General features: G+C 41.9%; 1 protein-coding gene across 2 annotated transcripts in view; it reads left to right on the forward strand.

Annotated features, from left to right (window-relative positions):
• The window catches only part of hsdl2 (hydroxysteroid dehydrogenase like 2), a 150251-nt gene that overhangs the window by 10817 nt on the left and 122041 nt on the right, over positions 1–17393 (forward strand). For both annotated transcript variants that reach the window (XR_011886013.1, XM_072258177.1), the window contains exon 2: positions 4043–4206. Coding sequence is in view for 1 of the 2 variants with exons in the window: in XM_072258177.1 (XP_072114278.1) it covers positions 4043–4206 (164 nt within the window). In the remaining variant the exon portion in view is untranslated. The remainder of the gene's footprint in view (positions 1–4042; positions 4207–17393) is intronic.

Genomic DNA, 17393 nt, shown 5'->3' on the forward strand with positions numbered 1-17393 from the left:
AGGGTGCTGTCAGTTAAGTAACGGCTGCGATTTATATTGGAATATTTTACTATAATGGGCAAAACTTGCTTCTCTGTAGCTATTTGTTAAGTTTTTTTTGTAGTTTACTTGATCTGGTGACCTTCTAGTTTAATATTTTTGGAAAAGGTCACTTTAATCTCTACAAGTACATCGAAATTGGTTATTTTTTGTTCTATTTAAAACTGCTTCTCGGCTGCTGAAGATAGCTGTTATGTTGAGGTTAGAAGTTTTGTTAATTGTCCTGATGAATGGTGACGATTATTAGTGAAAATTACGTACACTGCGGCTCTGCCATTCAATGCTCTTTGCATCAGTATACAAAGAACAACCAAGTCAATTGTAAGATTTACTTAAGATAGATTTTAGTGCGGGCCATGATTTACAATAAATATCTGTAAAGTTATCAGCCTTATTTTGAAGTTCCACTTTGTCTCTGTAATCTGCCCTGGTTGTAAGCTCCCAAATTCCCTCCCTAAAGAACTATCTTCCTGCCCCTCACTTGTAAGATGCTCATTAAAAGTTTCCTTCTTTATCAAGGCTTTATTCACTTGCCCAAACATGTCTTGATATGTCTCCATGTCATATTTTGTTTGATAATGCTTCTGACAAGTGTCTTGGGTTTTGAATTATCAGCAGTCCTATTATGGTATTGGACTTTCTCTTCCAAAAAGACAGAAAATTAGCTCTCCCTTATGACTTTGAAACAGAATATTTACTTTCTCATCCAATCAGAAGTGGAGCTTTGTCTGGGAATCCCCTGGCAAGCCCTAGCACCTTTACAAGAAGCAGTTGGTTAGATACTGGAGTTTGCAATGAACTGAGAATTTTCATATGCAAACACGAGGAAATCTGCAGATGCTTGAATTTCAAGCAACACACATAAAAGTTGCTGGTTGCTGGCCCAAAACGTCGACTGTACCTCTTCCTAGAAATGCTGCCTGGCCTGCTGCGTTCACCAGCAACTTCTATGTGTGTTGCCTGAGAATTTTCATGCTGTACGGCATTTTGGTAAATGTCGAGGATAGCTGCATGTAGTTGAAGACCAGAGGTGAGAGTTCATTGTTATGATGTTACGTCCTGCACCACCTCTTGCTGTTGAGCCCAGACTTTGGGATCTTGTTCAGAGTATTTGGCTCAGTCCCTTGAACCAGAGAATCGTGTCTGGGCTCAACCACTGTATTGACCCTGGTTGCTCCAATAAATCATTGGACTGGAGCCTCCAGCCTGATTGCAAAGCTAAACCATGTTCATGGGCTAACATCGTGTTTATTGGTCCAATGTTCATCAAAGGAGTCCAGACCCAGTTTCATATCCAGAGGTAGCAATAGGTAAAAAAAAATGGACAGGAAAGCAGTGGGGTACAGTGCTGGTGGGTTCAAGTGTACTGTATTTTTAAAGAGCTCATTGCAGAGCTGATACTGTTGGAATGCGTTTGGAATTTCCATCTGTGTTACAGACTCTGGCCTGATTTTACTCTTGTTGAAGACATGTACATGTATATGAGCCTGAATAATTGCCAGATGTTGTGGTGCAGTGATTATCGATGGTCAGGGAGAAAGTATGTCCAGGTTCTTGATAAGGACGAGTAGAACAACTTTGTAAAGAATATTTTTTGTGTGTGTTTATTTTCTTGAGTAGTCTGGAATTTATTGCATTTATTGTTTACATTTAATTTTCTTAGGATATAGGGTGAGGCCATTTGGCCTGTTTGGTTTATAACCGCTCTGAGCAATCCCATAAATACTCCCCCACCTCCTCTTTTCCTGCAACTCACTCAGTGAACATAATTTCACATATTTTGTAGTGTTTCAGGAGAAAAAATAAGATTTCAGGAATACATAATTATCAGATATTTTATGTTTTCTTCCAAAGTTAATTTCATATATTGTTCATATTTACACAAGACTGCTTGGCCTGTTGAGCCCATGATGGTCCTGAGATAATCTTTGATACAGTGGGGCATATCATTGCCTGGTTACAACATTGGCATTGCTGCTTTGCATATTTTATAATGTTCAAAATGCTGCAAAATGCAGATTGCTGGTGATGCAACATTAAATGTAAACAGTTAAGGTCATGAAGCAGACAAAATTAAAAAGCAAGAAAAGGTCTGAATGCGCTTGTGGTTTCTGCAGTTTGGAATAGGTTTTCGTGTGGCAATTGAATCAGCACATTCTTTCAGATAAATTGCAAGTTGTTTTTCTTTATAATTTCTTTAATGCCCTTTGTATATTGAACATTATCCCAATCCCTCCCACAATCTGGACTATTTAATCTCCCAAAGCCTTGCTCTCTCATCAGACTGTTGGATTGAGGTTCCTAACTCCTGTTAACTGTGTCTGTCATTGGGTAGGCTTAAATTGTTGTAATGTGGTCACTTCTGTAACTGTGAGGTACTGTACCAAATTCTGGGAATGTTATTGAAATATGAAAAACTTCTGCTGGAACTATAGAGTATAGTGTTTTCGTTGGGAGCTCTGTTTGTAGTTCATTGGCTGTCTACCATGCACCACCGTACCTAAGTTGTCAAGAAAAGTCAAAGTAATGGGACTTGCTTTATGATGGAAAAAAGGACATTCAAGTTTCTTTTTGAAAATAGGGAAGAGATTGGGTTTATTTAATTGCAACACTGCAGTTAGAAAGCTGAGTAATGTTCTGTTTAAAAATCATTGGAAGTACTGTTGTATGGTATATGGTTAATTTTTCAGTGCATGTACATTTGTTTCTGAGATCTGCATTTGAATGTGTCCCAAGGTGCTGTGATGAAAGTACATTTGAGGCCAAACTTTCTGAATAAAAGCTACAATTAAAAGGCTTTGAAAGTTGTGCTTAACGTTGTGTAAATAGGCGTGAGGTTGAGGCTCATGTGGCGCATAGGCCTTTTGATCTGACTATTCATTTCTCTGCTGTCCTTTCTGTGTAATTCCTGGACGGATTTATTTGGTTAAGATTAGCTAGGGATTTGTCTAGTGTCCAACCACCCCAGTTAGGAATGTCCAAGTTATTTTCAACCCTTATGTACAAATGAGTGTTTGGCAGATTGACAGGATGGATTTTCTAGTGGCTGTATGCTTCTGCTGTGTGGGAATTTGGTTCGCGGTATCATCTGAATGGCTGAGTTAAATGCCTGGGTTTAACCCCATATTGCCCTTGGTTGGTCTTAATTTTTATTTAAATATATTACAAGGCAGCTGCATTCTTGGTTGTGAACTGTTTGTGTTTTCAGTAATGGAACCATGTCATAAGCTGAGGAAGACCTGTGTTGTAGAAAATAAAAATAATTTGCAAGTTTAGAATACTATATCACGCTCAGGATAATTGGAAAATAATTTGACCAGTCAGAGCGTTGAAGCAGATGACGTGAGTTCAAAGGAATTTCAAGTATGTTTCTGTAAACTGGGATGCCGAAAGTATTGGTGCTGAGCTTAATTGAAAAGACATAATTAGGGCAGTTTTATTCCAAGTTTGCAGTTCATTTCTGAGGATGTGCCAGGTTGCCCCGTTCTTGTGAAAATTCTAGTAAAGTGGCATAACTTCCTTCATTCCTAATGTCTGACAGATGTACTTTTAAAAATGGAGGTTGTTCTGTGTAGATTAAATTTTACTGGAACAAGGAGATGTTTCTGAATGTCCAAAAATTTTTACATAGCACAATTGACATAAGACTTATTTCTAAACCCTTTTTTGGACAGACTTCAAAACTCTTCTTCCTGCTTTAATTGTCTTGCTAAATAGAAACAAACAATTATCATACTCCTGTGTTTTTTCTGAGTTTCTTCTGCTAGGCATGTAAAATACTCTAGATTTCCATGCAAAGCATCAGTTGTCTGCTAACAGTTGCATTGGGCTGCTTGCAACTCAGCTATACTCTAAAGTGCAGTAACACAGCGCTCAAATTAAAGTTCATTCAAACTCATTTAATCTTTACGTCAACTTCAATAAAAATTATACGTGGCATATTTCTATTTCAAAATGCACAGGCAATCTCTAATGAGTTTCTTTTTTTTATTACCCCCCCCAGGAAACTTGCAGGTCGAACACTTTTCATTACTGGCGCCAGTCGTGGCATTGGGAAAGCAATTGCTTTGAAAGCAGCTAAGGATGGTGCCAATATTGTGATTGCCGCTAAAACTGCAGAAGTGCACCCCAAATTACCTGGCACAATATATACAGCAGCAGCGGAAAGTGAGTATTTGTGTTACTTAGGAAAAAGTAGAACATAAAGGCTACCAAAACATGCTGGAACTGTATTTCTCATCAGTGAGACTTTACTTACTGCTGTGGCCAATTCTGGGCACTGCAATTCAGAAGAAAGCATGAAGGTCAAAGGTTTAAATGTATCTGCATTTAACTGCAGAGAAACTGAAAGGAGCCCTAGTGCCTAAGGTAGAGGAAAGAGCTCAGAATTCCATCCACCAAGGTTTTAAAAAATTAACGTGTCAAATTTACTTGCTAAGTATTGTCAGATAGTTGGTATTAATGAATTAGAATTTTATTTTGTTTTGTTTGGAGATGTGGCACAGTAATAGGCCCTCCAGCCCAATAAGCCCATCCGCCCAATTATACCTCTGCGGCCAATTAACCTACCAACCCATATGTATTTGGAAAGTGGGAGGAAACTGGAGCACCTGCAGGAAACCCACACAGTCGCAGGGAAAACGTAGAAACTTCTATCAGATAGCAGTGGGAAATGAACAGGGGTTCCTGGCGTGCAAAGCTTCATGCTAACCACTACATTACCATGCTGACCCAGTTTACACTGTCTTTAACACAGTAATGTGCTGCTTCATGTGCTCAGTTGCATCGTATTTGGTCACAGATGTCAGATTAAGAAATAATGAGGAGGTACAACAGTTAAGTTGAAATCAAGAGGCTGGAACTAGATGACTCTAGAGATGTTAAGATGTAGTACATGGAGAGGATGTTGAAAAATCAGAAACAAAGTAGCAGGGCATTGGAAGAGTTTGTAAATAAAAATGAGAGTTTTTAAATAAAGGTTCTGTCTGAATTTGGTCTAAGGTTTGGAGATAAATCATTTATTTAAGATGAAAATTGTGCACAAATGATGGTTATGAATAGAAATAGTTTACTTTATTTCTAACTTTATTTCTTTTTATTATTGTTCCTTATCTTGTTCAGGTTAAAAATCTGCCCCATCAGATGAATATTGAATTTATTAATCTTTAATTTTGAACCAAAAATTACTTTCTCTACCAATGCCATAAAAAGGATCATATCTGCTACTTTATGAAATACTGCTTATGTGTTTGTGGCATGTCACCTATCAGAGAACCAATTCACATCTTGGTTCCTGCTGTTCTGAGGCAAATGAATTCACCTTCCACTTGTCCAAGCAATATAGCTGCAGCTCTCTTCTGTCTAAATCTCACCTAACATTTTTTAGCAGATCTCTTTCTTAACCTAGTAGAATCAACAAGCATCTCCTGACATCTCAAGAGTATAGCACAGATATTTTGTATCAATGTATTCATATCTCAGTGGGATGAAGTTCATGGGCACTAGATAAATACTGGTATGTTGTTTATTGAGCCATTTTCTGCATTGGTTTGTCATTATAAGCAGGCAATTTGATCATGTGAATTCTCATACCTTTTCTTTAGTCTTGACTATAGAGCCAGTTTGAACCAGAGGCTCCAAATCTGTATCTCCTTTTATGCACACTTTGGAAGGAAGAATAACAACGCTTATGTGAATTCCCACAGCATCTAGTGACCCTGTAATCTTTATCTCAGAGGCTGAAGTCAGAATATCCTTCAAGAAGGTGAACCCTCATAAGGTGTCACGTTCAGTTGATATAGCTGGTGCTAAAAACCTGTGCTGCCCATTTAGCTGGAGTATTCAAGGACACTCCTACCTAATTCAAAAGGGCATCAATTCTACTGGTGCCCAAGAAGAGTACCTGTATGATTGACGGTGAACTGCCTCAATGACTATTGCCTTGTAGTACTCACATCGACTGTAATGAAGCAATTTAAGAGGTTGGTCATAGCTAGAGTTAACTCCTGCCCAAGCAAGGACCTGGAGCCTTTGCAATTTGCCTGCCATAACAACAGGATGCAATTTCACCAACTCTCCACCTAGGAGCATCTAGAAAATAGCAAAGCACATGTTAGTCTGCTTTTTATTGAGAACAACTTGGCATTCAACACCATCTTTCTTCAGTACTAATCAACAAGCTTCAAAACCTGAGTCTCTGTGCCTCCATCTGCAATTGGATCCTCAACTTCCTTATCAAGAGACCAAACTTAGTGCAGATCAGAAATAACATCTCTTATTTGCTGACACTTAGCACAAGCACATCTCAAGGATGTGTGCTTAGTCTACAGCTCTACTCTCATGACTGTGTAGCTAGGCACAGCTCAAACGCCAACTGTAAATTCGCCACTGTTGTCAGCAGAATCTCAAGTGGCAATGTGGTGGTGTACAGAAGTGAGATTGGCTAGTTGAATACTGTCACAACAATAACCTCTTACTCAACGTCAGCAAGACCAAATAATTGATTGGGGACTTTAGGAAGGGAGAACACACACCAATTCTGTTGTAACTTCGCTTATTCTTTTTTCACATATTTTATATAGTGGTGCCAGAAAGTTTGTGAACCCGGTAAAATTTTTCTCTATTTCTGCATAAGTATCACTTAAAATGTGATCAGATCTTCACATAATTCCTAAAGGGAACCCAATTAAAAAAATAACACAAAAAACATTATACTACTTCATTTATTTATGGAAAAAAAATATCCAATTTTACATGTATTTGTTGGAAAAAGTATATGAACCTTTGCTTTCAGTAATGGGTGTGAACACCTTGTACAGCAATAACTTCAACCAAACACTTCCGGTAAATGTTGATCAGGCCTGCACATTGGCTTGAAGGAATTTTAGGTCAATTCTCCTTACAAAACTGCTTCATCTCTGGTATGTTGGTGGGCTTCCTTGCATGATCTGTTTGCTTCAGGTCCTTCCACAACATTTCTATAGGATGATGGTCAGGACTTTGATTCAGCCATTCTGTAACAAATTTTCTTCTTTTTAAACCATTCTGTTGTTGATTTACTCTTGTCTTTCAGATCGTTGTCTTGTTGCATTATCCAACTTCTATTAAGCTTTAGGTGACGGACTACTACCCTTACATTCCCCTGTAAAATGTCTCGATACAATTTTGAATTCATTGTTCCCTCAATGACTGCAAGTGTCCAGACTCTGAGGCAGCAAAGCAGCCCCAAACCACGATGCTTCTTCTTCATGCTTCACAGTTGGGATGAGGTTTTGGTGTTGGTGTGCAGTGCCCTTTTTCTTCCAACATAGCAATGTACATTTCTGCCAAAAAGTTCAACTTCTGTCTCACCAGTCCACAGAACATTATCCCAGAAACATTGTAGAACATCCAGGTGGTCTTTTGCAAATTTAAGACGTGTTATTTTTTGGAGAGCAGGCGTTTCCTCCGTGGAGTTCCTCTATGAACACTATTCTTGTTTGGTATTTTTCTTATCGTGGACACATGAACAGAGACTTTAGCGAGATCTAGAGATCTCTACAGGTCTTTTGCTGCTATCCTTGGGTTCTTCTTCACCTCCTTCAGCATTGCGCATTGTGTTCTTGGTGTGATCTTTGCTGGACGCCCACTCCTAGGGAGAGTAGCAACAGTACTGAGTTTCTTCCACTTGTAGACAATTTCTCTTCCTGTGAACTGATGAACACTCCAATGTTGTGCCAACCATGTAACCTACTCTAGAAACTGCCTAGAATTTCATTACCTCAGAGCCCTCTAATTTTTAAGCTCCATGTACCTATCTAAGAGTCTCTTAAAAGATCCTACTGTATTCACCTCTACCACTATTGCTGCAGTGCATTCCATACACTCACCATTCTCTGTGTGGAAAAACTCTCTGACATCCCCCTTGTACCTACTTCCAAGCACTTTAAAACTATGCCCCCTTGTGTTAGCCATTTCAGCCCTAGGGTAAAAGCCTCTGGCTATCCACATGATCAATACCTCTCATCATCTTATACACCTCTATCAGGTATCTCATTCTCTGTCGCTCCACAGAGAAAAAGCCAAGTTCACTCAACCTATTCTCATACGGCATGCTCTCCAATCCAGGCAACATCCTTGTAAATCTCCTCTGTACTCTCTCTCTATAGTAGCCACATCCTTCCTGTAGTGAGGTGACCAGAACTGAACACAGTACTCAAAATGGGGTCTAATTAAGATCTTATATAGCTGTAACATTACTTCAGCAACACTGTCAGCTGCGCAACAGCTTTGAGTGTCCCACGGACACAGACTCCATCCTCCATACTGCCAAGAGTCTTACCATTAATATTATCTTCTGTCTTCAAATTTGACCTACCGACACTTGACACTTATCTGGGTTGAACTGTCTGCCATTCCTCAGCGCAGTTCTGCATCCTATTGATGTTCTGCTCTAACCTTTGACTACTCTCCAGACTATCCACAACACCCCAACTTTGGTGTCATCAGCAAACTTGCTAACCCACCTTTCTATTTCCTCATCCAGGTCATTTATAAAAATCACAAGGAGGAGTCGTCCCAGAACAGATCCCTGCAGAACACCACTGGTCATCAACCTCCATGCAGAATACGAACCATTTACAACTGCCCTTTGCTTTCTGTGGGCATGCCAGTCTGGATCCACAAAGCAACGTCTCCTTGGATCCCATGCCTCATTACTTTCTGAGCCTTGCGTGGGGAAACATATCAAATGGCTTACTGAAATCCATATACACTACATCCATTGCTCTACCTTCATTAATGTGTTTTGTTACATCCTACACAATTCATTCAGGCTCATAAGGCATGACCTGCCCTTGACAAAGCCTTGCTGACTATCCCTGATCAGATTATGTCTCTCCAAATGCTCACAAATCCTGCCTCTCAGGATCGTCTCCAACAATTTGCCCACCACTGAAGTAAGACTCACTGGTCTATCATTTCTTGGGTTATCTCTACTCCCTTTCTTGAACAAGGGAACAACATTTTCAACCTTCCAATCCTCTGGTACTTCTCCTGTCCCTATTGATGATGCAAACATCGTCGCCAAAGCCCAGCATCTCCTCCCCTCGCTTTCCACAGTAACCTGGGGTATACCTTGTCCAGTCCTGGCGACTTATCTAACTTAATACCTTTCAAAAGCCCATCTTCTTTCTTAATGTCTATGCACTCAAGTGTTTCAGTCTGTTGTAAGTCAATAGATAGTAGGTGCAGGAGTAGGCCATTCAGCCCTTGGAGCCAGCACCACCATTCACTGTGATCGTGGCTGACCATCCACAATCAGTACCCATTTCCTGCCTTCTCGCCTTATCCCTTGACTCCGCTATCTTTAAGAGCTCTATCTAACTCTTTCTTGAAAGAATCCAGAGAATTGGTCTCCACTGCCTTCTGAGGCAGAGCATTCCACAGAAGCACAACCCTCTGTGTGAAAAAGTTTTGCCTCGACTCTGTTCTAAATTGCCTACCCCTTATTCTTAAACTGTGGCCTCTGGTTCTGGACTCCCCCAACATCGGAAACATGTTTCCTGCCTCTAGCGTGTCCAATCCCTTAATAATCTTATATGTTTCAATCAGATCCCCTCTCATCCTTCTAAATTCCAGTGTATACAAGCCCATTTGCTCCAATCTTTCAACATATGACAGTCCTGCCATCCCGGAAATTAACCTCGTGAACCTATGCTGTACTCCCTCAAAAACTAGAATGTTCTTCCTCAAATTTGGAGACCAAAACTGTACACAATACTCCACGTGTGGTCTCACCAGGGCCCTGTACAACTGCAGAAGGACCTCTTTGCTCCTATTCTCAACTCCCCTTGTTATGAAGGCCAGCATGCCATTAGCTTTTTTCACTGCCTGCTGTACCTGCATGCTTACTTTCAGTGACTGATGAAAAAGGACACCTAGATCTTGTTGTACTTCCCCTTTTCCTAACTTGACACCATTCAGATAGTAATCTGCCTTCCTGTTCTTGCCACCAAAGTGGATAACTTCACATTTATCCACATTAAACTGCATCTGCCATGCATCTGCCCACTCACCCAACCTGTCCAAGTCACCCTGCATTCTCATAACATCCTCCTCACATTTCACACTGCCACCCAGCTTTGTGTCATCTGCAAATTTGCTAATGTTACTTTTAATCCCTTCATCTAAATCATTAATGTATATTGTAAATAGCTGCGGTCCCAGCACCAAGCCTTGCAGTACCCCTCTAGTCACTACCTGCCATTCTGAAAAGGACCCATTAATCCCTACTCTTTGTTTCCTGTCTGCCAACCAATTTTCTATCCATGTCAGTACCTTACCCCCAATACCATTTGCTCTAATTTTGCCCACTGACCTCCTATGTGGGACCTTATCAAAGGCTTTCTGAAAGTCCAGGTACATTACATCCAGTTGCTTTCCCATGTCCATTTTCATAGTGACATTCTCAAAAAATTCCAGAAGTTTAGTCAAGCATGATTTCCCCTTCCTGAATCCATGCTGACTCGGACCTATCCTGCTACTGCTATCCAAATATGCCGCTATTTCATCTTTTATAATTGACTCCAGCATCTTCTCCACCAATGATGTCAGACTAACTGGTCTATAATTACCTGTTTTTTCTCTCCCTCCTATCTTAAAAAGTGGGATAACATTAGCTACCCTCCAGTCCGCAGGAGCTGATCCTGAATCTATAGAACATTGGAACATGATTACCAATGCATCCACGATTTCTAGTGCCACCTCCTTAAGTACCCTGGGATGCAGACCATCAGGCCCTGGGGATTTATCAGCCTTCAGTCCCAACGCCATTTTCTGCCTGATGCGAATTTCCTTCAGTTCCTCTGTTACCCTAGGTCCTCTGGCCACTATTACATCTGGGAGATTGTTTGTGTCTTCCACAGTGAAGACAGATCCAAAGTACCTGTTCAGCTCATCTGCCATTTCCTTGTTCCCCATAATAATTTCACCCGTTTCTGTCTTCAAGGGCCCAACTTCGGTCTTAACTAATTTTTTCCTTTTCACATACCTAAAGAAGCTTTGACTATCCTCCTTTATATTCTTGGCTAGCTTACCTTCGTACCTTATCTTTTCCCCCTGTATTGCCTTTTTAGTTATCTTCTGTTGCTCCTTAAAAGTCTCCCGATCCTCTGGCTTCCCGCTCATCCTTGCTATCTTATACTTCCTTTCTTTTATTTTTATACTGTCTTTGACTTCCCTTGTCATCCACGGTCGCCCCTTACTCCCCTTCGAACCTTTCTTCCTCTTTGGAATGAACTGATCCTGCACCTTCTGTGTTATTCCCAGAAATATCTGCCATTGTTCCACTGTCATCCCTACTAGGGTATCTTTCCAGTCAACTTTTACCAGCTCCTCCCTCATGTGTCCATAGTTCCCTTTGTTCCACTGTAATACTGACACTTTCGATCTTCCCTTCTCCCTCTCAAATTGTAGATTAAAACGTATCATATTATGGTCACTACCTCCTAATGGCTCCTTTACCTCGAGTCCCCTCATCAAATCTGGCTCATTACACATCACTAAATCCAGAATTGCCTTCTCCCTGGTAGGCTCTAATACAAGCTGCTCTAAGAATCCATCTCTGAGGCATTCCACAAACTCCCTTTCTTGGGGTCCAGTACCAACCTGATTTTCCCAGTCTACCTGCATGTTGAAATCCCCCATAACAACTGTAGTATTACCTTTGCGACATGCCAATTTTAACTCTTCATTTAACTTGCACCCTATATCCAGGCTACTGTTTGGGGGCCTGCAGATAACTCCCATTAGGGTCTTTTTGCCCTTACAGTTTCTCAGTCCTATCCATACTGACTCTACATCTCCTGATTCTGTGTCCCCCCTTGTAAGTGACTGAATTTCATTCCTCACCAACAGAGCCACCCCACCCCCTCTGCCAACCTGTCTGTCCTTTCGATAGGATGTATATCCCAGAATATTCATTTCCCAGCCCTGGTCCTATTGCAGCCATGTCTCTGTTATTCCCACAACATCATACTTGCCAATTTCCAACTGAGCCTCACACTCATCCACTTTATTTCTTATACTCTGTGCATTCATATATAATACTTTTAATCCATTTAAAGTAATACTTTTACTCCCCTCACCTTTCACATCGATTCCTATTGCACTTCACCATACCCTCCGATCCCTTCCTGAGCTTTCTGCCCCGTTAATTCTGTTGTTGTCTTTCTTAACTTTTCTTATTCTCTCTTTCCCTTTAACTCCATTCTTATATTTCCAGTTCATCCCCTCCCCCCCCAACTGCTTAGTTTAAACACACCCGTGTAGCAGTGGCAAACCTGCCTGCCAGAATGCTAACAACAGGAATTCTGCAGATGCTGGAAATTCAAGCAACACACATCAAAGTTGCTGGTGAACGCAGCAGGCCAACCAGCATCTGTAGGAAGAGGTGCAGTCGACGTTTCAGGCCGAGACCCTTCATCAGGACGCTGCCAGAATGCTGGTCCCCCGTCTGTTAAGGTTCAACCCGTCCCTTCTGTACAATTTATCCTTACCCCAAAACAGATCCCAGTGGTCCAAGAATCTAAATCCCTGCCTCCCGCACCAGCTCCTCAGCCACACATTCAGATCCCCTATCTCCCTGTTCCTGCCCTCTCCAGCATGAGGAACTGGAAGCAAACCGGAGATAACTACCCTGGAGGTCCTGCTTTTCAGCCTTCTTCCGAGTTCTCTGAAGTTACGCTGCGAAATGTCTGTCCTCTTCTTCCCGACGTCATTTGCGCCGACATGCACCACCACCTCCGGCTGATCACCTTCTCCCTTGAGGATGCCCTGCAATTGGTCTGTGTCGTCCTGGATCGTGGCACCAGGGAGGCATCACACCATCCTTAAATCCAGCCTGTTGCCACAGAAACCCCTTTCTGTACCTCTCACTATGGAGTCCCCTACTACCACGGCTCTGCCTGACTTCTGTCTCCTCAGCTTTGTTTCAGAGCCAATTTTTGACTCACAGACCCATCTGCCTCTCAGACTGTTACTGTCTTCTGTCCCGACAGCTTCCAAGAGGGTGAACCTGTTTTCAAGAGGTACATCCCCCCGGGGTCTTCTGTACTCCAAGCATCCATCCCTTCCTCATCGTCGCCCCCTCCCCTCCGCTTCTCTCTTCTGGTATCTTCGGTGTAACAATCTCGCTGCAGGTCCTGTCCAGAAAAATCTCTGTTTCCCGGATGAACCTGAGGTCATCCAGTTGCCTCTCCAGTGCCTCAACATGGTCCTTCAGGAGCTGAATCTGGACACACTTTCCACATTTGTAGCAGCGAGAGGCACCATCAATGTCCCTGACCTCCCACATCATGCAAGCAGCACACTGAATCAGTTGACCTGTCATCCCCACAATTGCCAAGGTCCTATTCACTGGTGAATACTGAAGCAAAGTACCTTTGCTACCTCCTATGACTCCGTGCACATGTTTCCACTATCGGACCTGATTGGTTCTATTCTCACACGATTCATCCTCTTGCTCTTCACATACTTGTAGAATGCCTTAGGGTTTTCCTTAGTCCTGCTTACCAAGGCCTTCTCTTGGCCCCTTCTAGCTCACCTAATTTCATTCTTGAGCTTCCTGGCATCCTTGTAATTTTCTAGAGCTCTAACAGTACCTCATTTCTTGAATCTTTCACAAGCTTTTCTTAACTAGATTTTCTACATAGTTTGTACACCGTGGTTCTTTTACCCTACCATCCTTTCCCTACCTCAATGGAATATATCCGGCACGCTCAGCAGCCATTCCTGCCACTGAGACATTCAAGTCTCTGTAATTGAGGTGAATTGACTTTATTTCTTACATCCTTCACATACATGAGGAGTAAAAATCTTTATGTTACGTCTCCATCTAAATGTGCCATGTGCAATCATAGTAATTAATAATTTATAATAAATAGAACAGTCAATGCAATATAGAGTTGTATATGTAATATATGTCAATGAACGCAACGTCATAGTTCCATGTATTGATCCACGCTCTAAGTTCATCTGCCTTGTTTATGATACTCCTTGCATTAAAATAGACACATCTCAAACTGTCTAGCTGAGTGCATCTTTGCTCTATCATCTGCTTATCCTTCCTCATAAACTCCCTTCAAGCTGTCTCTACTTGTGCGTCAACTGCTCCATCCTCTGGGTTTTCACTTTGGTTCCCACTCCCCTGCAAATATAATTTAAACCCTCCCCAATAAGATTAGCCAACTTCACTCCCAGGATATTGGTTCCCCTCCAGTTCAGGTACAATCTGTCCCACTTGAACAGATCACCCCTTCCCCAGAAGAGGTTCCAATAATTCAAGGAGTTGAAACCCTGCCCACTGCACCACCTCCTCAGCCACTCATTCATCTGCGCTATCTTCCCATTCTGACCTTCTCCAGTTTGTGGCACCAGGAGTAATCTGGAGATTACCGCCTCCCTAACTCCTTAAACTTGCTGAGCAGGACCTTTATCCCTCTCTTGCCTGTGTCATTGGTACCAACATGTCCCATGGCCTCCGGCTGCTCACCCTCCCCTTCAAGAATATTCTGCAACCGCTCAGGACAACCTGGACTTTAGCACCCAGGAGGCAACACACTATCCTGGCATCTCTTTTGCTGCCACAGAATCTCCTATCTGTCCCCCTAACTATCAAGTCCCTATGACTAATGGTCTGCCTGACTTCACCCTGTCCATCTGAGGCTCAGAGCCGACCACAGTGCTATTGGTCTGGCTGCTGCTGCCTTGCCCAGATTGGTCATCCCCCTCAGCAGTATTCAAAGGGCTATACCTGTTGCTGAGGGGGATGGCCACAGGGGGACCCTGCACGGTCTTCTTTCTCCCTCTACCTCTCTCGGTGTTCACCTGTCTGCTCCCAGAACTCTGCACTTTGGGTGTAACCATGTGCTCAAAAGTCGTATCCGTCAATTGCTCTGCCCCCGAGATGATCCTAAGTTCATCCATCTTCAGCTCCAGCTCCTTAATGCCATCTTTTATGAGCTGGAGATGGCTGCACCTCCCGCAGGCGCAGTCATCGGGGAGACCATCAGGTTCCATGAATTCCCACATCCTACAGGAGGAGCATTCCACTGCCACATCAGCCATTCTGCCTGCACTGCACAATAAGTAACCAAGTCCAAATCTTCTAACCTGTTTCTTTGGCCTCAGCCTCTTCTCGTCGAAGTCTCTTAAGTCAAAGCCTGACGCTCTTACTCTCACTGCTGGCCTACTCGCATCAGTGGCTGCCTCGCTTGTCCCTTCTGTACTTATATTCACTTAGCAGTGTTCTGCTCTCACTGCTAATTGGGCCTCTGGAATCAGCGTCATTTTTTAGTGTTATTTATTTAATTAGAATCTCTCTATCTAATTTTAGGACGTGTGAAGATCTGATCACATTTATGCAGCGATAGAGAAAATTCTATAGGGTTCACAAGCTTTCTAGCACCACTGTATCTGCATTTATTCTCTCATCGCTGCATGGCCTTGAGCAGGTCATGGTGAATCGCTGCCTTAAATAGTTGCATTCTCGGGATGTGAAGCATTACCATGGTGCTATGAGGTTAGGTGTTCCTGGCCATGATCCATTGCCAGGGTCACGTGACTAAAGGCAACAAGGTTGGTTGATGGTTTCTTATGCACACATTTTGTCCTTCTCTGTGGCAGAGGAAATGTCCAGTTTTGTATTACTTGTTTGTCTTGAAACTAACTTCTTATATCTTATCATGGTTGCAGAAGATACAGGAAGACTTCTCCCCACATGTTGTCTTTGTTGATGGTCATTTGTTCCCATACTGTTACTGAGTTAAAGTGGTTACATGATAAATGAACAGAAGAATCTTGTCTTAGATTGACCTTTCACCACATGTTACAATTCATAGTGTTTGACATTCTTTTTACAAGCTAATAAAAGCTGCTGACAGGATTGAATGGTTTAACATGGAAATCCTGCTTGGTTTTCATTGTTATCAGCAAATTTGTTGACCAGTTTCCGTTAGGAATCAGTTAAAAGTAGTGTGGAGGAGCAGAGGGATCTGGGGGTACATGTCCACAGATCCCTGAAAGTTGCCTCACAGATAGATAGGGTAGTTAAGAAAGCTTATGGGGTGTTAGCTTTCGTACGTCGAGGGATAGAGTTTAAAAATTGTGATGTAATGATGCAGCTCTATAAAACTCTGGTTTGGCCACACTTGGAGTACTGTGTCCAGTTCTGGTCGCCTCACTAGAGGAAGGATGTGGAAGCATTGGAAAGGGTACAGAGGAGATTTACCAGGATGCTGCCTGGTTTAGAGAGTATGGATTATGATCAGAGATTAAGGGAGCTAGGGCTTTACTCTTTGGAGAGAAGGAGGATGAGAGGAGACATGATAGAGGTATACAAGATATTAAGAGGAATAGATAGAGTAGATAGCCAGCGCCTCAGGAATGCACTGCCTGAGTCAGTGGTGGAGGCAGATACACGAGTGAAGTTTAAGAGACTACTAGACAGGTATATGGAGGAATTTAAGGTGGGGACATATGGGAGGCAGAGTTTGAGGGTCGGCACAACATTGTGGGCCGAAGGGCCTGTACTGTGCTGTACTATTCTATGTTCTATGTTATATTAAAACTCTGTGTCAATCCTGCATATGAAGCTGCTGTCCATTATGGCAACAGTCTTTTGTGATGCCTTATCTTTAGACATTAAATCTCTAGTTTCTGCCAGTGATGAGTAATTTGGTGTATTTCATATTAGATCTTTAGGCCAAACTTATCTTTATGGCTGCCCCCTGTCCTCATCATCTAATTAGGTGATGAGGAAACTAAAATTGTTCTTAGAAATTCTAATAAAGGGAATAATTGGTTAGGGCTCTCCCTTAAACACTTAATATGCCCTACTTCAAAAGAAAGTGCAAATTTGGATTGTACCTCAGAGCAAAATCAAGGCTATTTTTTTTTCTCTCTGCCTCCTTCATCCTACATTATACTCTGGTTCATAACTAGGATTGTAAACGAAGCATTGATTTGAGAGAAGAACTGTAGAATGTTGATAGGTGCAATATTCTTTCACATTCCTGGTTCCTTGTGAAAGTTAATTGTAGAGATTAAGCAAGGATTGTGTGCAACTTTCCTTCATCTGCTTTTGTTTTGCAACTTGGATTTGGGTGAAAGGCTCATTAATATTGGTGTACACTCTGAAAGTAATGGAGTTTATTTAAGTGTTGAAATATGATTGCACTTTTTCAAAGTGGTTCTGTTGAAATAGTTTACTGACCTTGACATTCTGATCATGTTTCTGTCTATTACATTGTATGAAGGAAGCTCTTACCATTTAAACAAGCCCTGGATGAAGGACGTTTTTTTGTTTTCCTTTGGAA

Source organism: Mobula birostris, chromosome 5, assembly GCF_030028105.1.
Source record: "Mobula birostris isolate sMobBir1 chromosome 5, sMobBir1.hap1, whole genome shotgun sequence".
Lineage (NCBI taxonomy): Eukaryota > Metazoa > Chordata > Chondrichthyes > Myliobatiformes > Myliobatidae > Mobula > Mobula birostris.